At 42.1% G+C, this 23850-nt stretch overlaps 2 protein-coding genes across 6 annotated transcripts in view; one reads left to right on the top strand and one right to left on the bottom strand.

Annotated features, from left to right (window-relative positions):
- CEP95 (centrosomal protein 95) overlaps positions 1-15669 on the top strand; it is a 45317-nt gene extending 29648 nt beyond the window's left edge. For 2 of the 3 annotated variants that reach the window (XM_035026250.1, XM_035026252.1), the window contains 9 exons: positions 153-292; positions 1091-1177; positions 2237-2366; positions 3135-3304; positions 3420-3494; positions 4563-4715; positions 6627-6773; positions 7061-7132; positions 7393-7728. In XM_035026250.1, coding sequence (XP_034882141.1) covers positions 153-292; positions 1091-1177; positions 2237-2366; positions 3135-3304; positions 3420-3494; positions 4563-4715; positions 6627-6773; positions 7061-7132; positions 7393-7569 — 1151 coding nt within the window. In that variant the 3' untranslated portion in view covers positions 7570-7728. Of the gene's footprint in view, positions 1-152; positions 293-1090; positions 1178-2236; positions 2367-3134; positions 3305-3419; positions 3495-4562; positions 4716-6626; positions 6774-7060; positions 7133-7392; positions 7729-15587 lie in introns of those variants that run through there. The other variant, XM_035026251.1, reaches the window with a different exon arrangement.
- The window catches only part of SMURF2 (SMAD specific E3 ubiquitin protein ligase 2), a 60099-nt gene continuing 48979 nt past the window's right edge, over positions 12731-23850 (bottom strand). The window contains exons 15-18 of one of the 3 annotated variants that reach the window (XM_035026255.1): positions 20622-20742; positions 17682-17883; positions 16453-16528; positions 12731-16131 (exon numbers count right to left, since the gene is read on the bottom strand). In XM_035026255.1, coding sequence (XP_034882146.1) covers positions 16032-16131; positions 16453-16528; positions 17682-17883; positions 20622-20742 — 499 coding nt within the window. In that variant the 3' untranslated portion in view covers positions 12731-16031. Of the gene's footprint in view, positions 16132-16452; positions 16529-16556; positions 17884-20621; positions 20743-23850 lie in introns of those variants that run through there. The other 2 variants (XR_004683097.1, XM_035026253.1) reach the window with 2 other exon arrangements.

Raw genomic sequence — 23850 nt, 5'->3', positions numbered from 1 at the left:
CTCAAATAAAATTTAAAAAAAACAAATTAGTTATAGGAGAGAGTACGTTTAGCGCGTTCACATTCTTTTTGGACTTGGTAAAAATCAACTATTTGATTTCCAACTTAACATTTCTGGCTGTACAGGAACTAATGGTACATGTCCTATTGTAGGACTTTCCACGCGTAGAAGGCCGCCCTGCAGATCTCACTCGCTCTCTCCATCTCCACTTAACAAAAATACACAGTTCCATAAGGAGAGAAAAAGGCAGCGAAAGCCAAAAGAAACAGATATTCGGCAATTCCAAGCAAAGGTACATCCCATCTTTGACTATGATTGGGTAGCAGGCAATACCGTTTACCCTCAACCAAATACTACAGTGAACGTACTGTTGATTAAAGGCTTAAAATGCATTTAATATTCTTGAACTGAGTGGATGGTAGGAGATTATGTGACACAGCTTTTTGTCCCCCCCACCTTTATGGAACATAAAACTTAGACTTGTGATACTCTAAGAAAACTAACCTTGTCAGATAGAACCCAGTACTCCAGTGGATTCAAAAAGAGTAGATCAGTGTGGGTTGATATTTTCAGAGAGTGTTTCAGAAAGGATGAGAATTGGAGGTGGATTAAAAGTGATAGACTAGTTGAGTTACAGGTAGGATTAAAGTGCCCAAGACAGGAATGAGAGGAAGTGGTTAAGATTCAACACGGAGAAATACGATTACCAAGGAAGGCTTTCTGCTGTGGAATAGGGATTTTGAAATGCAGCATAAATTTAGAACACGTACATTGTTTGCTATAGTATATTTTATGATTGTGAAAAACTGAAATTAATTCAGATGTCTTATAATAACATGTAACTTCTACTCAAGGGACTGTCAAAATAATTACAAAACCAGAGAACAAAAAAATGCATTTTGGGGGGGACATAAAATTTTATGTCCCAATTACATGTCTGTTAAATAATGTATATTTAGGATAGCGGGGGCCTGAAAGGAACTTAAAAAAAAAAATGGAATGGCAGAATCTTAGGTTAATTTTTTTCCCTACATTTTCATTTTGTATGTTTTTAAGTAACTGTAATGTCATATGGCTTTTTCTGCTCTAGGCAATAACTGAAGCATTTGAAAGGGAACTAAGAAGAAATAAAGTTCAAGAGAATATTGGATCTCTAGGAATAAATGAGGAGGAAACAGTGGGTAAAAGTCTCTACTGTAATAAATGCAACTTGATCAGATCAGTGGAAAATACAGAGATGATCTTTTTTTTATTTAAAAAAAGAAACTTTTTTAAAGATTATTTGTCAGAGAGAGAGAGCGCAAGCACAAGCAGGGGAGAGTGGCAGAGGGAGAGGGAGAAGCAGACTCCCCACCAAGCAAGGAGCCCCATGTGGGACTAGATCCTGGGATCATGACCCAAGCTGAAGGCAGACAATTGGTGACAAAGGATACCAGCACTTTTCCTTCCTGTCCAAAACTTCCATCAGTTACGGGGTTCTGTTCACCAGGGGTTTAAAAGATAGTTGAGGCTGACAGGTTAAAGGGGAGTGAGGAGATCCCCCTTGTTCTGTGCCTGGGTGGAAGAATCCCGAAGCAGACATGTCCATTGCCTTTTCAAAAGGATGGTTACAGAAACTAAGTGAAAACAGGAAAAATGCTTGTGCTGGAATGTTCATGAACAAAACAGGATATAAAATACAGTATGGCTACAATAAACATTATTTAAGAACTTTTTATTTTATTTTATTTTTTAAAGATTTTATTTATTTATTTGAGAGAGAGAATGATAGAGCATGAGGGGGGAGGGTCAGAGGGAGAAGCAGACTCCCTGCTGACAGCAGGGAGCCCAATGTGGGACTCGATCCTGGGACTCCAGGATCATGACCTGAGCCGAAGGCAGTCGCTTAATCAACTGAGCCACCCAGGCGCCCTATTTAAGAACTTTTTTAATCTACATGGAAAAAGTTGTCAAAGAAGCTAGTACATCAAAACATTATTAGTGGTTGTGTTTAGGGTGTGGGACTATGGTGACTCTGAAACTCAAAAAAGATTCAGTGCTTCTTCAGATTCCAAGGGGTGCCAGAAGCCAAAAGATGCTTTTAACTTAGATAAACACTAAGCAGATTGTAGAAATTGGAAGTAAGGTGTTTGGTAGGGGATTAGTTAGCTATTTTTGTCAATGTGTAATATTTAAGATAATATATGAGAGCGTTATTGGACTTTTATTTCTATTCTGTTTTATGTCTGCTTCTAAGGAAAAAATATACAGAGAAGCTGTTCATAAAGGAACTCCAAAACGTAGTCAGCCCTGGAAGACTTACTCTAGAAAAACCACAACTCCAAGTCCAAGAGGTGGCTTGCCAAAGCCAAATAAAGCAGTTCCAAGTAAGAACCACAAAATTGTACTTTATGGAAAACTGGCATCCTTTGAAAGTATGTGCTACATTCCACGGACACAGCACTGAAAACTTAACATCCACCAGTTAGCTGGAGAAAGTTTCTCTTTTATCACTGCCAGATGCTAGATTTCTATAAAGAGAGAGAAAACTCATAAATAAGGCATTTATTCAAAACTCTTAATACCTTCGGGAGGCCTACATATTGGTAGCGGCGGCAGCGATGGGCAGTCCTGCCTGCCTCTCCAGCTGTAGCCTCACCCTGCTCACGCACACCGGTTGCCTTTTCTTTGTTTCTGGGAAGTTGATAGAACCCGCGGGATACTCCAAAGCAAGCAGATGTCCCGTCCAGCTCCTGTTATATTGACAGTTGGTGCCAGTGAGTGTTAGAGTCCTGTTACAAGGAAAACAAGGTCATGTGAAATGCCCGGGTTCCATTTCAAACACTGCTGGCCTTCTAACGACATCCCATCAGACAGAGACTTTGCCTCTCAGTAGAGCCGAGAAGTGTTTGACCACACGCACAGCGTCCGCCTCAGTCCCTGAGTCAGCTGAGCAGTTAGGATGGACTTCTGCATCAGTCAGAACTGTTGAGCTTATTCTTATCCTTCCTGGTAGTTGGTGTACTAGGATCAGAACTGCATCACTTAGATAAGCTTTGCTCCACCAGGGAAGGTAGAATGAGAGTTCTTATTAAAAGCTATCAGCAAATCTCTCAGATTGAGGGATTTTATGGTGGTTTTGTTTTACCTTGCAGTGAAAGTAAATGAACACAGTCTCCTGCCCCTCATGCTGGAGCAGTTTCCATTTCTCTATGTTTCTGGCCAAACACTAAGCAAAATGTGGAAACAGCAAATTACACAGGTTGAACAGCTCAAAAAAGATGCATATAGAGAAAATCAATCAAAGAAGAAACTCCAGGATGAAGTAAGTTAACTGTCAATTACAAGCTTAGAAATATAAAGCAGAAAAGGGAAGAGCTTATCCTTCAGAATTTAGTGAATAGCATTATTAACCTCCTTCCTTTCTATCCCTCTTAAAGATAGAAGAAGCCTTAAAAAGGCATGACCTCCTTACTGCACTTGTCAAGAAAGAATATGAACATAGCAAGAGACTGGTATGTTAAGAGCAAATTGAGTCTTATAATTATGAGTTTGTAAGTTATATTAATTATATTTATACAACTGGGTAATAGGCCCACAGACTTCTACCTTTAACACTTGTCTATGGAAGCATCTAAGGCTGTAACCAAAACTGATGAGGGGCAAAGGTGCTGAGTACTTCATATATACAGTTTCATTTGGTCTTTATAGTAACATAATGGAGAGGTTTTCTCTGAGATGCTAATTTATGCTTGGTCCCAACTGTACTCAGCAAGGGGCAAGGTTGAGATTTTAATTCAGGTCTGTTTCTACCTCCACAGCAACTTTGAGGTACCAGGTGGTTGTAAGCTACTGCTTTTTGTCCTCTCTGATCTAAGGTCTTAAGTGGAGAACTGAGCTAGTTTACCACCCTCCCTCCCTTCTAATTTGGGTTGAGAATTGTACATAGCACAACTTCTGTTGAGTATAATGGAGAGGACAGAGGTCAAAGACAGTATGTCGGAAGAAGGGATTTTAAAACTCCTGGTTGAGATAAGCAGTGAGAAGTATATTCCTAAACAATTTAAGAGAAAGAAGGGGAAGCCAGCTGAAAATCTACGTGTGGTACTTTGGGGGAAAAGAAAACTAGTATCAGTCTGGACACCTTGTTGAGGGCATTATGTACATGACCTCATTTCATCCTCACTGCTTTGTAAGATACGGTCTAATTTCCTTAGTTTTGACATAAATACTCTTGGTGTAACTCAAGCTTTGCTTGAAAGTCAGAATGCCTTTTTTCTACTCCTTTTAAGCATCTGGGTGTGGCTTGGGCAACCCCCTAGGGGACATGGGGAAAGGAGATCTTCAGTTCCACCAAGACCAGCTGCAGCAGTCGGGGCTCGTTGGGGCAGCCTTTCAGACTGGTGATGAACCTACCAAAGGCTGGAAGGCTTCTGGGGGCTGACAGTTTTTCAGAGTCTATGCCCAGGCCCTGGCCCTGCATGCCTGGCTTACTCCTTGAAGACCTCGTGATGGGGAGTGGAGCAGCTCAGAATGCCAGAGTCTGTCTTCCTCTTGTCCTTACTTCTTTTTCCCTTTCCCAGCAAGACTTCAAGGACCGCATTCATAGGCAGAAGTTGACACAGTCAAAGATAACAGAAAATCGGCAACAGATTGTCCGTGCCCGAAAATACTATGATGATTACAGAGTTCAGTTGCGTGCAAAAATGATGAGAATGAGGACCCGGGAAGAAATGGTAAATACAGGTTTTGGTTTTGGTTTTTTTTAAGATTGATTTATTTTAGAGAGGGTGAGGGAGTGAGCGGTGGGGAGGGGCAGAGGGAGAATCTCAAGCAGACTCCTCACTGAGCTCGGAGCCTGACATGGGGCTCCATCTCACGACCCTGAGATCATGACCTGAGCCGAAATCAGGAGTTGGACGCTCAACCAACAGCCATCCAGGTGCCCCGTAAGTGTAGCTTTTTATCCAACCCTGTCAAACGGGTGAATATTATCTGTTAGCTTTCAGGACTACCTTCTTTGTGACTCCTATCCCTATTTGAATCCAAAACCCAAATGCAAGTCCTCAAGTGCCGGCTCTGAGAGTTTCAACTTGTCCGTGCCTCATTTTATTACCTGTGTGGTACATCCTCCAGTGCCCTCATTCCCTCTGACCTCCTGCATGTGTTTTCCAGTACAATTGTTTCAGGGGGTTTGGGAGTGTGTTTAGAAGGGGCAGGGATTTAAAGTGTGACTAGATGACCTGGATTCCACATAAAAACGGGAAAGGAGTGTAGGACAGATGCGTTGTGAAGTATTTCTCCACGGTATTTGTTGTCTCATCCTAATCAAGCTGAAATGCTTAATATTTTGGGATTCCAAACTGGCAGTAAATTACATCTCTAGAGTAAAACATTAAGGTAATTACAGTTAACTGGGCTACTACTACCATGCTCGTTTCTAAAGGATACTAAGGCCATGAGAGGTTAAGTAACTTGACTAATGAATGCATGGCTATAAGGAAAATGGGCATATCTAAATCCTTTGAAAAATTTGTTTTCCTCCGGCCCAGTTCGATGATAACCACCTCCCCCTCAGTTGTGCACATGTGTAAATGCGCCATTTGTTTCTTCTCTGGCTGGGGTTCTTCCCCTATATATGTGGCTGCTTAAGAACTGTTTTCTGAAAGCAGTAAAGAATTCTGGGGAGGGGCGCCTGGGTGGCTCAGTCGTTAAGCGTCTGCCTTCGGCTCAGGTCATGATCCCGGGGTCCTGGGATCGAGCCCCACATCGGGCTCCCTGTTCAGCGGGAAGACTGCTTCTCCCTCTCCCACTCCCCCTGCTTGTGTTCCCTCTCTCGCTGTGCCTCTTTGTCAAATAAAAAATTAAAAAAAAAAAAATTGGGGGGATATAGGAAAGGATGCTGAACACCACTGGTCATTAAGGAAGTACAAATCAAAACCACAAGGGGAAACCACTCACTAAAATATAAAAAGACAGGTGTTGGCAAGGATATGGAGAACTTACAGCCCTCATGCAAGGTTGGCAAAATGGTGCAACCACTTTAGATCACAGTCTGGCAATTCGTCAAAAGGTTAACATGGCTTCCTACCCTGTGACTCCCTCATTTCACTCCTAGGTATATAGCCACACAGCCTATGTACGATTACCTTTAGCAGCTTTATTTATAATATGCAAAAAGAGGAAAAAACCCAAAGGCCCATCAGCTGATGGATAAACAAAATGTGACATTCCCATATCGTAGTATTATGTGGCAGTAAAAAGGAATGAAGTATTGATATCTGCTACAACATAGATGAACCATGAAAACATGCTAAGTGAAAGAAGCCAGATACAAAAGGCCACATATTTTGTGATTATATGAAATAATCCAGAATAGGCAAATTTATAGACATAGAAAGTATATTAGTGGTTGCAGGGGGTGGGGGAGTGGCTGCTACTGGGTATAGGGCTTCTTTCTGAAGTGATGGTTGCACAACTCTGAATATACAAAAATCTACTGAATTTCACCTCTTAAAAAAGGGTGAATTTTGTGGTATGTGGATTATATCTCAATAAAGCTGTTACTTAAAACTGTGAAATACAATCAGTACAAAAGGTTTCTATTCCTCCATGAAAGTTCAGCATAACTTTATTTTTCTAACCAGATTTTTAAGAAATTGTTTGAAGAAGGTTTACAAATTCAAAAGCAAAGATTACGAGACCTAAGAAACTATGCCAAAGAAAAGCGAGCCGAACAAAAGATACAGCACCAGAATGAACTGGACTCAATGGAGAACTACTATAAAGACCAGGTGAGCTCACTGTTGCTGGTTCACACTCTAATGTGTTTAATCCCGGCCACCTTGTGTCAAAAAACAGCTTACTCTGTTTAATAAAAAACCTCCACATATTAACTCAACCTGTCACTCTGCTGGTTAGACTGATTATTCACGATAAGCTAGTACTTGACCACAGTACATAGATTCTCTATATTGCCCTATTTCTATTAAAATAAAGATTTTAAGTCTGTGAACATTATATATCAGAATTATTAAATTTGGGCTACAGATAAACATTTGGGTTTTTTTCCTCTCTATAGTTTTCATTGCTGGCAGAAGCCATATCACAAGAACGCCAGGAACTCAAAGCCAGAGAGAAATCCCAGGCCCAGGTAATAATTAACAGGGTAGAAATCATTGATTTACATTTTTAAGAACTAGAAAACAATTGTATTACATCTACGACCCAAAACATTTATCTTCCGGTTAATCCTATAAATAGGATTTATCCTGTCTTAATTTTACCTGTTAAGTCTCTGTAAGAGCGACTGCTCAATTATGACAATGGCAGGAGCTTGAGGAGGGGGGATAAAAATTGACAGGGGCTCAGACCAGTGTTGTGACCAGTAGGATGACCCGCCTTATCTTTTAGACACTGTATAAGGTGAAGAGGGAGCTGAGATCAAAGATGGAGAAGGAAATTCAGCAACTGCAGCACATGATAACCCAGAATGACGACGACTCTTTCTTCCGGGAATTGGAAGCTGAGCGCTTCAGAGCTCGGCTTCACCTGGCTTCTTTTCAGTACAGTAAAAATCCCTTCCTCTGAGGCCCGATTTTATAAGTGGTTTCTGGAGGACTTGACTAGGACAGATCTAGAACTGAGCCAGTAAACAGTCTAAACCAGGAGACTTGTTTCTAAATGCCTAATGCATTCCAGTACTTTTTATGACATAATTTTTTAAATAAAAATCATTTTCTCGAAGTATACCACTTTGAATTTATGACTTCAAAGGGGGAATAAAGGCACACATAGTTGGTCATAGTTGCAGTAATTAACAAGCCTTGCTTGAGCAGCCAGCTCCTGAAGCCTATTGCTGTAGGTCAGTAAAAACAATAGACGTCTCTAATTCAGAGAAGCGCTAGAAGTGTGGGCTTGTTATCGGAGGTGGGAGCTGGGGTTAAATCTTCAAGATACTGTGTAGATGTTTTATCTGGTGGCTGGAAAATGAGAATTTGTGTATATGGCCTCTGTTAGTTGGCAGAGGAGAGCGTGAGAAGAGGCAAAGGGTGGAAGGTGTGGGCCTTAAGGAGCACTTGTGCTTGCACATTGGACTTGGAGTAATAAACAAGTACACCGACCCTCTTTCTGGTATGGAGGAGTAACGGGGCGGGGGGATGGGAGGAACCAAAAACCCAGCAGGGTGTGGCACCTTCCATGGGAAGGGAGGCTTCAGCTTTAGTAAAGGCCAAGAGCAGTTGAGGATATGGGGACTTTGCTGATCAAAGCCAGAGAGTGGCACAGGGCACCAGGGACAAACTGAAGGGGAGAAGAGATGCTCCCGTTAGGGCATGTAGAGAGTAGCATGGAGCATATGAACATGTTTCATCTAGCATTTCAAGCCGTTCAGACTATATTACCCAGCTCATTTGATTGCTATGACCAATTTCTTCTGGTCTTAAAAAAACATTAAACTGCCTTTAAAACTTTGCCCTCCAGAGAATAAGAGACTCTTTTTTTTTTTTTAAAGATTTTATTTATTTATTTATTTGAGAGAGAGAATGAGAGACAGAGAGCATGAGAGGGAGGAAGGTCAGAGGGAGAAGCAGACTCCCTGCCGAGCAGGGAGCCCGATGCGGGACTCGATCCCGGGACTCCAGGATCATGACCTGAGCCGAAGGCAGTCGCCCAACCAACTGAGCCACCCAGGCGCCCAAGCCATAAGAGACTCTTAAAGATAGAGAACAAACTGAGGGTTGCTGGAGGGGAGGCAGGTGGGGGGATGGGCTAAATGGGTGGAGGGTATTAAGGAGGGCACTTGTATGATGAGCACTGGGTGTTATGTGTGAGGAATCACTAAATTTTACTGAAACCAGTATCACACTGTATGTTAACTAGAATATAAAAATACGGAAGAAAATTTAAAAATAAAGCTTTGCCCTCTGAAGAACAAAGCTATAAGCATCATGCTGCCTGATTTCAAACTGTATGACAATAATCAAAACAGTATGGTATTGGCATAGAAACAGATCAGTGGAACAGAATAGAGAGCCCAGAAATAAACCCACACACATGTGGTCAATTTACAACAAATGAGCCAAGAATATACAATAGGAAAAAGGACAGTCTCTTCAACAAATGGTGTTGGGAAAACAGGACATCCACATGTGAAAGATGACACTGAACCATTATCTTATACACAAAAATTAACTCCAAAGGATTAAAAACTTGAACATAAGACCTGGGACCATAAAGCTAGAAGAAAGCATAGGTGGTAAGTTCCTTGACATTGGTCTTAGTGATGATTTTTTGGATTTGATACCAAAAGTAAAAATAACGAGTGGGAGGGACTACATCAAACTAAAAAGCTTCTGCATAACAAAGGAAACCATCAACAAAATGAAAAGGTAACCTATCAAGTGGGGATAAAATATTAGCAAATGAGATACTATAAAGGGGTCAATATCCAAAATACATTAAGAATTCATATACCTTGGGACACCTGGGTGGCTCAGTTGGTTAAGCATCCAACTCTTGATTTTAGCTCAGGTCATAACTCAGGGTTGTGAGATCGAGCTCCGTGTCAGGCTCTGTGCTGGGCGTGGAGCCTGCTTAAGATTCTCTCCCTCCCTCCCTCCGCCCCCTCCCCACCTCTCCCCATCTCAAAAAAAAAAACAAAACATTCCTACAACTCAATAGCAAAAAGAAACCTATCCAATTAAAAAAAGGGCAGAGGAACTGAATAGACATTTTTCCAAAGATGACACACAAAGGGCCAACAGGTACATGAAAAGGTGCTCAACATCACTAATCATCAGGGAAATGTGAATCAAAACCACCTCACACCTGTTAGAATGGCTATTATCAAAAAGAAGTGTTGGGAGGATGTGGATAAAAGGGAACCCCTTGTGCATTGTTTGTGGGAATGTAAGTTGGGGCAATCACAGTGGAAAACAATATGGAGGTTCCTCAAAAAATTAAATGTAGATGGTGGACCTGGGTGGCTCAGTGAAGTGTCTGACTTGGTTTCAGCTCCGGTATGATCTCAGGGTCCTGGAATTGAGACCCACGTGGGGCTCTGTGCTCAGTGGGGAGTCTGCTTGAGGATTTCTCTCTCTTCCTCTGTCCCTCCCCAGCTTGCTCGCTAAAATAAGTCTTTAAAAAAAAAATCTTTTTTTTTTTTTTTAAAGATTTTATTTATTTATTTGAGAGAGAGAGAATGAGAGACAGCACGAGAGGGAAGAGGGCAGAGGGAGAAGCAGACCCCCTGCTCAGCAGGGAGCCCGATGTGGGACTCGATCCCGGGACTCCAGGATCATGACCTGAGCCGAAGGCAGTCGCTTAACCAACTGAGCCACCCAGGTGCCCCCAAAAAAAAAATCTTTAAAAAAAATTTTTTTAAAGAATTACTATTATGTCTCAGCAATTCCACTTCTGAGTATTTATCTGAAGAAAATGAAAACACTAACTGGAAAAGATATATGCACCCCCATGTTCATTGCAGCATTATTTACAATAGCCAAGATATGGAAACTTAAGTGTCCATAAGAAAACATGGTGTTTATATACAATGCTGTATTATTCAGCCATTAAAAAAAAAGGGAAGTAAAAACAAACAAAAAAAACCCATAAGGGTGTTGTGCTAAGTGAAGTATGTCAGAGAAAGACAAATACCATTACCTCACATGTGGAATCTAAAAACAAAATGGAGCTCATAGATACAGAAAAAAGGTTTACAGTTGCCAGAGGTGAGGGGCTGGGGGAATGGGTGAAAGGGATCAAAAGGTACAAACTTCCAGTTATAAGTCACAGGGATGTAAGGTACAGCTTGGTGTCTGCAGTTCATACTGTATTGCATATTTGATAGAGTTGCTAATACAGTAGATCTTAAAAGTTCTCATCACAAGAAAAAAAGTTGTAACATATATATGATGTATGTTACACTAGACCTTACTGTGGTGATCAATCTGCAGCATCTGCACATACCAAATCATTAAGTTGTACAACTGAAACAATATGTCAGTTATACCTCCATTTTTAAAAAGAACTTTTCCCTTCTGGTCTCGATGGTTCTCCACCTTCTTGCCATGCCATCACGTCCGGGAGGAGTGAGTGGTCTGCAAGGTTGAATCTGATGTGTGTCTCCATCTTCAGGCCCAGTTCCTGTGCTAAAAGTCAGAACACTGTGAACATCCGGGTGGGGCAGGAGAAATATCTGAGAAGGGTCCCTCACCCACCCCATGGACTGCTACAGCTGCCTCTCCACTTTCTCCACTTACAAAACACTTCAAGGGAGACAGAAGTGGGGTTTACAGCTCACAGACTGTTAACCCAGATAAATCACAGCCCAAATATCCACGAAAGTATGCTGATCAGCAAGAGTTGAGCGTATCACCTTGGCAATGTAGCCAACTGTATAATGAACACAAACACAAGGAAGAAGCTATATCCCTGGCAACTAGTACAGAGCCTGACACACAGTAGGAGCACAGGTTATTTGTTGAATGAACAAGTCATAGGGCAAAGACCTGATAAAATGTAACTTTAAAATCTGGCTCGTCAGGGCACTGGCTCAGTCTGTAGAACACGTGACTTGATTTCCAGGTTGTGAATTTGAGCCCCACATTGGGTACAGAGATTACTTTAAAAAATAAAAATACTAAGAAAAAAAAAAGATTTAACCCTTGGGGTGCCTGGCAGGCTCAGAAGAGCATGAGACTCTCGATCTTGGAATTTTAAGTTCGAGTTCCATGTTGGGTGTAGAGCTTACTTAAAAATAAAAAATCTTGGGGTGCCTGGGTGGCACAGTCAGTTAAGCACCCAACTCTTGGTTTTGGCTTAGGTTGTGATCTCAGGATCATGAGGTCAAGCCCCGCACTGGGATCCACACTCAGTATGGAGTCTGCTCGGGATTCTTTATACCTCTCCCTCTGCCCCTCCCCTCCATGCTCCCTCTAATAAATCTTTAAAAAAAAATTTTAAATCTTTAAAAAATTAAAACCTGGCTTGTCCGGTTTGCTAAGAGTGTTAATGTAGGAATGTAATCCTTTTTCCCATATAATTACCTCTATGCTGTTACAAGGCTCTTGTTCTGTTGTATGTATCCTAACTGTAAGCATCTGGGATATACGAGACAAATAAATGCAGTGGGTACCAAGGTTAACCCTCATTATAACGAAGAGACAAACCTTCCAGGTCGCCGCACAGCAGAAAAACATATCAAATCAAACTTTTGGGTAATTCATAGAGTATAAAAACACTAAAATCCTTACTATACTAACACTACAAATTTTAGATAATAACCAGTGAACATGGCAATGTTTTAAACAAGCAAAAAATTTCAAAAAGGACGCCCCTCCTCTGGGCTTTACTATCGCCCTCCCACCTCCCTGCGCTTCCCCGACAGTCCTTTCTGTGCGGCCTGTGCCGCAGGGGACCGACACAGCCTGTGCTCTGGATGAAGAAACCTCGGAGCCACTCCTTTCTCGACCCGTATACTCAGCTGGACTTTCATCCGCTATCCACTGTCATTCATTCCGGAGCAGCCTCCGAAATCCATCCCCACACAGCCTCCCCCTGCCGAGCACGGCAGCCAATCAAGCCAATCAATCTGCTCGGCCCCGGGATGGGGGGGGGGGGCCTCCCTGAGGCAACAACTGAGGCAGGCACGTGAATCTTCGTAACCTTCTCACTCGGTGGCTCGCCGGCTGTCACTCTCCACAAAGCCAATCACGGAGTTTTATCAAAACGATTCATTATAAACTCAATATTCCTTAAAAACTGTGATGCTGTGACGGTGCAAACAGCATTCATTTTATTGCTCAGCTGGGCACGGGCACATACACGGTTAACTTTTAAAAACCATTTATACAGATGTTATTGATAAAGCTCATGTAACAACTGAGTGAAAGTACAAAGCATATCAAAGCTAAAACACTCTGTAATAAATACAAATACAATGAAAATGATAAAACTTTGCTTTTAAAGTCAGTTTGAGGGAAAGAAGAATATTACATCAAGTGAACTAATTACATCTAGAAAGAAAACAACTCAGCATCTGGTACAATCATCACCCGAACCGAAGAACGTCCGGCCCCACACGGCGCCCACGGACCGCGCGCTGCCGCTTAAACACAGAAGCGCGGGGGGAGCCGCTCTAGCAAACGACAGACAGACGACGAGAATCGTCTCTAACTCCCAACAATGCAACCAGTTCAACGCCCTGGAAGTTCAAAGCGGACTTAGTGTTGTAAAATAAAGCGAATTACATTGTACTTAAAAGGAAGGAATTCTGTGCTCTGAACCGTAAATGCTAACAATTGAAAAAAAGAAAAGTAAAAATAAAACCCCGTCAGGGCAACAAACTATGTGCAAAACAAAATGTACACAGCACTGTTTAAAAACTCTTTACACCAACAAATCAGACCCTCTGAAACAGAACTCACCTCTGTCCTGCGTATGAGCTCTACAAATAATCACTGTTCGTGATTAAGCGTTCATGGTGGAGAGGCGGTGTATGGAAACGTGACGTCACGTATCTGAAATAACACGACTGGAGGGAGGGATTAGAAAAAACCCAGCTAAGAGGGACATGTGGAAATAAATATTCACATTACACATGAGGTGCAAGTCCCAGATTCAATGACACGGTGGGGGTTTTGTTTGCTTAGCACCTGTTTGGAAGTCATCAGGGAACATAATTTTGAAAATGAAATCTAATCATGTCTTTCTAAATCGTGTTGGTGATACCACAGACTGTTAGGGTAGATTTCTTTTAAAGCTCTATTAAGTCATTATTATAAAGTTAAAAAGGCACTCAAAAGCAATGGTATTAGCCTGCTTTATTGTACACTATGATAGTCGCATTCATTACTGCATCCGTCAGTTAGGACATCTCTAAAGTGTTCATCATGTACTCACTTTCTGGAAGGTTCTACGAGTAGGCACGATTACACTGCACTAGTGCTTTAATATAATACAAAAGAGACGAACCTGCAACCAATATGGTACTAGCGGGAAAGCGGAAAGCTGATAATCAAATAGTTCAGAAACCTTTTCGGCACGTTTCAAGATGTTCTTAGGTAGTACTGAGAATGCGGCAGGAAAACACAAGGTGTCTGGGAAGGAGAAGGTCAGCAGAAGCACATTTACCACTGCACGGTATGACTATGACTAGCTTGCATGTAGCAGTCCAATTTGGCTGAATGAAATAAATTCGAATACTCAGAAACTACACACGTAGTTCTCAACTTTTTTAAACAGCAAAATTTCCACTTCTTTTATATCCCCTCCCCCAACCTCCCACCCCATGGAAGCTTACTTGGAATTCCAAAACACACAAGAGAGAAATTGGGAGCTGCTCTGGTAAAGGGGGTGGGGGGGGGTAGTTAGAGGCTCCTGCTCAAATACCAGCTAGGCCTTTCCTCTCCCTTTCTGTCCCTCCTCCCTTAGACCATTACTTCTGAGGCACCTCTGAGGAACCCCTTGGCTCATGAACACAGACTGAAAACCAATCCATCAAACGGAAGAACACAAAGAGGACCTATTCACTTGATAATTAAGCTGCAAAATTTCAACAGAGCTATCATCAAAATTTGCCCCTCTTGATTCACATCGGTGTAAGAAAAAAAAAAAATATATATATATATAGTGCAGATTTCTGACAGCTGAATTTAAAAATCCATCCATGATTTCAGAGTTTTTCAATCCCTAACTCCGGAATTTTGGTTGCCTTCTGGATTATGCAACATGCCACACACCTTGAAAGCTAAATCTGGATATTTCAAAATCAGATGCTGATCAACACCAAGGGAACTGGGATTCCCTTACCTCCAAAATGAATTCTTCAGTTATAAAGTAATTTATACCAGAGATTTAGAATCACTATTTCTTCAGTAATCCTACCCCCTGTCCTACCCCACCCCCTACCCCACCTTCATTTTATTAGGTAAAAACAGGATTTTCTAAGCTGCCTGAATAAAATTTTTCCTTTGTTATAATTTTAGCTCATGAGCAGCTAAACAAAGATTCTGGGTAGTTTACTTGATAGAAAGTTAAACCGTAATTAAAATATAAATTAGGTGCACTTGTCATAGGAGACTTTGGTTTACAGAAATAGTATTATATATATTAAAGATAAGCTGACCCAGCAAAAGAATGAAAATCCCATCCCAACCACACGATCTGAGGAGCTATAAAAATGCAGTATGTTTCCATTTAAGATGAGAAGTAAATCCAAAATACCTGATCATATTGATTCAAGATAAAAAATTAGGATTTTTTTTAAAAAGTCTCTTAAAAACAAGGAGCCCCTGAATGCATCTGACTGTATCAATAAGCTAAGTTTAGACTAAATGGTTGCATTAGGAATCTGACAACCAAAATCATGTGGCTGTATTCCAGGAAGTTCGTACTTGAAAAATATACAAAAGACTCACTTAGTCTAGGTTGAAACATATAATGCTTTTAAAATACAATGTTTTGCTAGAGAAAAATGTAATTAAATGTGTAAATGGCTTAATTTTTTTTAAAGATAATGATTCCTTTAGCCAATTGTTTACAAAGGTAGAATAATTCAAAATAATTTTATTTCTTTTTTTTTCTTTTTTTTTTTTTTTTTTACAAAGAGCAAGTACAGGAGCTGTTCAAGATCATGTATTCAATCAAAATGAAATGTGATGTGTACCGACTGCTGAAGGTGTCTTGATGTTTGAGAGACTTGAAATCTGTGGAGCGATTTGAATAGATTACCTTTTATAAAAATAGTAGTAGTCTTTAAGTGTAGAATACTGCCTAACTCTGGAAATGTAGGAAAAGTCAGCATTCTTTAGGTTCAAGATATTAATTTTAAATAGCAGCTGAGTATGGCCTCATGGCAAAGCATAAAGACCTCTTTTTTTTTCCTTGAAAAGGAATTTCAAAATTGTCCTTTCCCCTCACAGTGTCCTAGAAAAATTCTTAAGGGGGGGGGGGCGGGCATTTTCCTGTATTTCCGCATTCCGCGAAACTTTGCTGAAAGGAGGCTGGCGGTCAGGGTATAAATAGAGTCCTGGGGAAATCCTTGAAGTCTGTCATTCCACAGCAAACCCACATGTTTCTTCAATGGCTGTTAGCAGCTTTTCATATAACTTTTCATAGCTTTCATAGGGCGGAATGTCTATTCGATTGAAGCTGTAAATAAGCAAATCAGATGGACAGAGTTCACTGAGAATAAGCAAACTGGCCTAGCCTAGCAAGTGTAATATTATACTAATTCAGGCACATCACTTTTCATGACACACATAAAATTAGAAGTTGTTATTTCTCTAAAGCAGAGACGTGCCACTTTCAGGCTTTCCTACCAATTTCTGAATAATCTTACATCACTTAAAAGTGGCTTATTCCTTTTAGAGGTCCTTTTAGTAATAAGAACAGCAAACGAAACATCAAATTGGTTTAAAACTGACACCTATGGACATGGAATGAAGGGGCGAAGCTCCAAAAAGAACTCACCAAGTGTGGGCTTTGGGCAGGTTGTTGGTGCAGGCGTCAATCTGGTGAATGGTGAAGAGTCGTGGGCCCGCAGCACCTGCCGAAGAAGTCAGTGTGGGTCATGTCACTGTATTAGTCTCCGGAATCTTAGAAAAAAACTGGTACATAAACCACGGGGCCTAAAGATGGGGATCCTGGTGACTCCACTACCAGCTGCCAAGGGCAGGAGGAAAAGAATCTGGATTTTGAAAACTGGAATTGACCTTGGGTAACACTGGATTCCTTAATATGCTAGCGTTTCAACTTGAGAAAAAGTCCAGGATTAGAAATCCTTTGCCAAGTTCTGTCTTCTATAAAAAAACTGATGTGCCAAAAGCACGAGAAGAAAAGTAAATGGACAAATCCAAGGTCAAATACATATACACACATTCAAAAAGATAACCACCTAAGTGCAAATTCAGCTTTCACGCCTCAAGCTTGGCCGACAGCGAAAGATTAGCAGTCCACGGCACAAAGACCCTCCATCAAAGTGTCCGTAGAAGTACAGCGTCACTTTACACATCTGGGTAGTCCGCTAGTGAGTTCTCCAAATGCGGAACGTAAGCACAGCTCAAGGGCCGCGCTCCCCGTGATGCCTGCCACGGGCGCCGCGGACAAGGCGCCGGGTCCTGTGCTAGTCGCTAGTCGGGCTGTGCGCGCCTCAGCCACGGCCTCGGAGGGAAGGAAGCAGCGGCCACCCGGGAGGCCCCACGGTCCCTGGCGATATTACCAACTCACCCCCTAGGTCAACAGCTACGCCGCAGAACAAAACAAATGGTCTGACGCCATGCCGCAAGGAAAGCGCGCGGGCCACACAAACGGCTGCCACAAACGCACGCTGCCCCTCTCCACTGAAAGAAGAAAACGGCAGAGGGGGGAGGCGTCCCAAGTGGGTGCGCGTTTTGCCAGGTCGGGGTGTGAAGGCGGAAGCAGGCGGGCTTCCCTTGCGGGAACGTGCAGCCCAGGCTAAAAGCGAGGTGACCAGAAAAGGCAGAGCGTCGTGACCAACAGCCTGGAGCGTGCGGCCCTCGTTACAAGCACAGGGGACCCCGGCGGACAGGGCTCTTGGGAGGCGCACAAAGGAAGGACATGAAGGTATCCGGCTGGGAGAGTCCCAGATACGAAAGAGAACGAAGCCCCCGGTTTGGAAACTGTATTAACCAAACGGCGCTGCCCTGGCCCCCAGGCCTCTGAGGCCGCCTGGGTCCTACCTTGTAGAGCTTTGAAGCCCTGCAGCGGCACTCTAGATGATCCCGTCACAAACTGAAGTAACCGCGCTCTTCGCTCCTCATCAAAAAACTCCACAGCCTTCCAGAACCACTTGACGACATTGCTATCTGGTGTGCAGTGTTTTAACCGGGTGTTTACCTTCCAGTCATTAACATCTATCTTTCCGAGTCCACAGATAATGAGCTGTTAAAATATTGCACAAATAATGAGCCAATGGAAATCCAAGTTAGGCCCCAAATCCCTCAGACAGAACTTTAGATTTGTAGTGTTGGCTCTCATATGACGGTTCGTAATCAAAGGTACACGTCGGAATCATCTAGAAAGCTTTTTCAAAACAGACACATCGTCAGGTCCCATGTTCAGAGATCCTGATTCTGTGAGTCTAGGCTGATAGGAGGGATCTGTATTTCAAAGGCTCCATGGACTTACATACTGCAGGCTCCCTACCCAGGGTCTGAGAACCACCACTGTGGTGAACATGACAGGATGAAAGTCCCATATATTCACAGAATTCTAAATTTCTGTTTAATGGACAGAAAATTACTCAGAGTAAATACAGTTCGTATGTGCCTGCCTTAATACCTGCATCATATTGAGCTTCAACACTTACTAGCTTTGGGATGTGGGCAATTCGGTCCACTCCCTTGGCCAGCAGTTTCCCCTGCTGTAATACTGGAGTAACGCCTACCTCACTCCATCCTGTGCAAGAAACAGGTACTGAACAAGTGAGAACAATCTGTTTGATCTTTAAGTTATAGCAAAGTACGAAATACAGGACAGAGAGCTCTGCTGGACATCCTTCTGCACGGGCAGCACACACGAGCCGCGTCAAAATCACTGGGATACCACGGATACGTCTCCTGAGCCTCCAAGACTAACTCATCTCAGGCAAGTGTCGATAACCGTGAATTATAACCGTGTGTAGTGTAAAGCATGATGTAACTTGCAAATCCCACATTTTATAATTAGTTCTATTAATCCCATATAACACTAAAAGAAATTATGCCTTTTTTAATAAAAAGTTTAATTTCATTACCAATAGAAACTATGTAAAATAAACCCTAACCCTACTGAATAAAATCTCCACCAAAGCTTCGACAGGGTTCTGGAAAGAGTACTAAATCATAGCCACACTAAACAGGGAGGTGGTTATCCAAATAGGATTACAGAAGTATTACTAACACAAAAGATATCTCCTCTTTTCTTCAGAGGAGTGGTAATTATACGGCCAAATTCCTCACTCGTTTTATGAACAGATGAAAATGCACTGCATTTCAGCGTTATTGCCATTCCTGCTGTGTTTTCTGCCTCCTCCTGACCGCTTCCTCTGGCCATTTCACTACTGAATAGTTCAAGCACAAAAGGAATGGGGGATGGTACTGAGTCAAACCAAGCTGTTTGGATTCACTAACAGGTCTGTTAACAGATTTAGTTAGAAACGCACTGAAGGGGCATCTGGCTGGCTCAGCTGGAAGAGCATGTGACTCTCGATCATGGGGTTGTGAGTTCAAGTCCCATGCTGGGTGTAGAGATTACTTAATTTTTTTTTAAAGATTTTATTTATTCATTTGAGAGAGAGAGTGAGCACAAGCAGGGGAGTGGAAGGGACAGAGGGAGAAGGAGAAGCAGACTCCCTGCTGAGCAGGGAGCCCGCTGCAGGACTCCATCCCAGGACCCCAAGATCATGACCTGAGCAGAAGGCAGACACTTAACCAGCTGAGCCACGCAGGTGCCCCAATAAATATTTTTTTAAAAAAGAAAGGACACTGACGTTAATGAATAAAATCGTGTTTTACATTTATTTGTAGATTTCAAATATTTATGCTATTCCTAGCCACTAATTAAATTTGGGGCCTCCAGTAGAATAAATTAAATTTGGGGCCTCTATAAAACCTCATTGTTTTTCAAAGTAGCTCAGTGGAAATTCAGATGTATTTGTTTAAAGGTCTTAATTATAAAACCAGACTAAAGGTGCTTTAACGACCAGCTTTTAAAAGAAAACAACCACCAAAAAAATGGTTGTTTGTTACTGCTACTGTTAGTAATAAATATTTCCAAAGAGAGGAAATATATTTACAGTTTATCCTAAGTGTTCCATTTTATTTTTTTTTTTAATTTTACTTATTTGACAGAGAGAGAGAGACAGCGAGAGAGGGAACACAAGCAGGGGGAGTGGGAGAGGGAGAAGCAGGCCTCCCACCGAGCAGGGAGCCCGATGCGGGGCTCGATCCCAGGACCCTGGGATCATGACCTGAGCCGAAGGCAGACGCCTAACGACTGAGCCACTCAGGCGCCCCATCCTAAGTGTTTTAATTATTTCTCTATGATCTTGTCCATTAAATGCTTTCTTGCAAAGCTTAGTGTAAATCCAACTGAACCTAGGCTTTTAATTCAAATAAATTTCAATATGGTGGAGACTAAGTAATGAAACTTAATTAAATCAATAACCACTTTGTTATACACAAACAATGAATCATGGAACACTACATCAAAAACTAATGATGTAATGTATGGTGACTAACATAAACATAATAAAATAAAATAAATAAAAAATAAAAGGGGAAGGTCAAAATCATATTCTGTTGGGTAGTGGGGCAATAAAAATAATGAAGACTTTAAAAAAAAATAACCACTTAATTAGGGAATAGAAAACAACATGTACACATAAGACATGAAAACAAGAAAGGATAGTATTGAAAACTAAGAGTGTTCACAATATAAAAGAGATGGCTTACTTGTAGAAATTCCAAAGCATGAAAGGCTTTTCCAAAGCAGGAAAGACTTTTCCTGTGAATAGGAATTCTCATAGCATTGCACCATAAAACTTCAAAAGCACCAGCAATATGACTTTCCTCTAAAACAGAAAATTCCCAACCTTTCCTCGTGACACTAAATGATGTCAGGACATTAATAACACCGACCTCTAGCTCCTTCTCATCAAATGTCTTCAGCAGATGCTGTGGAATTACTTCATTAAATCCTTTCTGCAGAGCCAGGAATTGCGCCTCAATGCCTCGTAAAAATCTCCAGTTCACATAGAGCCTGTAAACATTGGGCAGGGGTTTCATATGATCAAATATATTCAGATTTGGTAACTATTATGAATCTCTACTTTAGCAACATTATACTTTATAAGCACCTAGCATTAAGAATTTAGTCTACAGTCTGGGATGCCTGGGTGGCTCAGTGGGTTAAGGGTCTGACTCTGGTTTCAGCTCAGGTCATGACCTCATGGTTATGAGATTAAGCCCCACCTCGGGCTCCGCACTGAGCACAGAGTTTGCTTGGGATTCTTTCTTCTTCCTGTCCCTCCTCCTCTGCCCATCTCCAACCACCCCTATGCTCTCTCTCTCTCAAATAAATAAATAAAATCCTAAAAAAAATTAGGCCACAGCCTAAAGAACCTCAGATTCCTGAGGGTGCTGGACCCTGAGCTGTGAGGTGGTTCACTGTAAATTAAAAAGTGGTGACCTTCCACTAACAAAAGCAGTATGAATAAAGCAACTCTGCAAATCAGAGAAATTCCTAGTAAACTGGAAGGCAGCTAGAGATTAGATGGGTCTGAAGTTAAAATCTGGAGAAAACTTCTTTCTGAACTTCTAGCATGCATGCCACCAATCAGAAAAAAGAGGCTGACATTCAACCAAACTATTTTTCTGGTTTCACTTCAAAGTATAATCTGAACATGTTGGGTGTTTTGTTTATATTTTGGAGGTGGTATGCAGGGAAGGAGGAGGTAAAGAGTCTCTTCATATCCAGAATGAGAACAGTAAAAGCCAATAGTAAACACTTTTTGATTACTCATTGTTCCCTGGAGGTTTTAAAAAGAACCTGGAAGATGTAATGTTACCAACAAAAAGTACACCAAACTACATCTAACGTGGAGTTTTATTTACATTTTTGACTTGGACTTATAACAGATTTTTTTAAAAGGCAATTCGATCTACCTGGGAAAACTTCTCCACTTCAAAAATCTCAGAACTATTCACTTTCCAAATATGTCAACACTTCCTCTTCCAAACGTGGGGAAACCAATCTCTACTCTAAGAAGTTACTTAACATTAGATCCTTTGCCAGACCTCATTTTTGTTTGCTTAAGAGGACAGCAAAACTGCACATCTTTACAAAAGTTTTTCTCTGTAACTTTTTTTTTTTAAGATTTTATTTATTTATTTGAGAAAGGACAGAGCCAGAGAGAGCGAGCAAGCACAAGCAGGGGGAGCAGCAGAGGGAGAGGGAGAAGCAGGCTCCCTGAGAAGGGAGCCTGACGTGGGGCTTGATCCCAGGACCCTGGGATCATGACCTGAGCTGAAGGCAGCTGATCAGGCACCCCTCTGTAACTTTTTTCTCTCAAAACTGTGTCTGGTAGGAGACATGACTGTGTGCTGAAAACATTACTGAGTCTAGGAACTGAGTAGTCCATGCTAGATAGTCCATTCTATTACCCCCCTTCTCCCTGTCTACTTTCAGGCCCAGCACCAGTACTCCCTCATGCCAGCCATACACTTTATTTGGTATATAGTCCTCCTGGACATCTTCCAGATAATTATAAAACAACAACATAGACTTTGTTCCCATATAATTCCTAACATTTGCCCTTTTTTTTTTTTTTGAAAGATTTTTATTTATTTGACACACACACACACACAGAGGCAGGCAGAGGGAGAGGGAGAAGCAGGCTCCCCACTGAACAGAGTCCTATGGGGACTCGATTCCAGGACCGCGGGATCATGACCTGAGCTGAAGGCAGACACTTAACCAAGTGAGTCACCCAGGTGCCCCTAAAACCTACCTTTAAAAAAGAAAGGTTTACTAATTTTTTTTAGTAATCTCTACACCCAATGTGGGTCTCGAACTCATGATCCCAAGATAAAGAATCACATGTTCTTCCGACTGAGCCAGCCTGGTGCCCCTAAAACTTTTTTAACTCTGACAACTTATATAGTCTCTTTCTTTTAAACATCCATATAACATTCTGTTCAATGTATATATGTAAATCGTTCTCCTCTAAAAACATCTCATCAGTTTTCAGTTGTTTTTACAGGTAGTTTAAGTGAACATCCATATTTATATTTCTTTAACTACATGGGTTTCTATAGAACAGATTCCTAAAAACAGGGCTGCTGGTTGAAAGGCATATGCATTTTCATTTTGATAGCTGTTATCAAACTGCTTTCCAAAAATGCTATTCCAGTGCTCACTCCCATGAACAATCTGTGAGACGGATGGGCCTCGCGTGTCAACCAGGACAATTAAGCCAGTAAGACTTGGGATATAATCTACTCCAAAAAGTACAGCGTGCACATTTCTGTGTTCATGTGATCAAGTTCAAACACCTACACTGGACTGCCACAGTTTTATGTTTAAAAGAACTTTAGTGGGGCGCCTGGTGGCTCAGACGGCTAAGCGTCTGCCTTCGGCTCAGGTCATGATCTCAGGGTCCTGGGATCGAGTCCCTCATCGGGCTCCCTGCTCCTTGGGAGCCTGCTTCTCCCTCTGCCTCTCTGTCTCTCATGAATAAATAAATAAAATCTTTAAAAAGAAAAAAAAAAGAACTTTAGTTACCATAGGCCAAATGATCTAACCCTACTTCGAAATTTCTCAATCATCAGGTGATTGTAGGAAATCTGAAGAACGTTTTCTTGTATGTACCGCTTACACCCACGACGGGGAGGGTGCTGGTCACACAGCACATGGCAGCAGCCCGTACGGCTGGCTGCAGCAGCTACGCTATGACCAGCCCCACGCACCGTCTCCCGGTGTCCGTGTCTTTGTGCAGCCGCTCGTCCACACCGAGCCTGGGCTGGCTTGGGACTTGCTTTACCAGAAAGAACGCTGCAGGGGTGATCTGGCCGGTCCCAGGCTCAGGCCTAAAAAGGTCTGACAACTCCTGCTTGTGTGCTGGCCCACAGGAAGTCCGGCTGTCTTGCTGGGAAGAGAGAGGCCATGGGGAGAATTCCGGGAGGCCTCAGATACCACATGGGGATAACCAGGGAGCCCAAGCAACAATGAGAACTGGACCCCAGATGGTGACCCAGGGGCCATTCCAGCCAGCCCCCCGCCATCTGAGCCATCCCAGCTGAGTGAGATGCCATCCTGTTGTCAGTCCCAGCTGACACCACATGGAGGAGCGGTATGCTCTCCCTACTA

Source organism: Mirounga leonina, unplaced genomic scaffold (assembly GCF_011800145.1).
Source record: "Mirounga leonina isolate KUSES-001 unplaced genomic scaffold, KU_Mleo_1.0 Mir_197, whole genome shotgun sequence".
Classification (NCBI taxonomy): Eukaryota; Metazoa; Chordata; class Mammalia; order Carnivora; family Phocidae; genus Mirounga; species Mirounga leonina.
The sequence above is the reverse complement of the archived record's forward strand: the minus strand, read 5'-3'. Positions and strand labels throughout refer to the sequence as shown.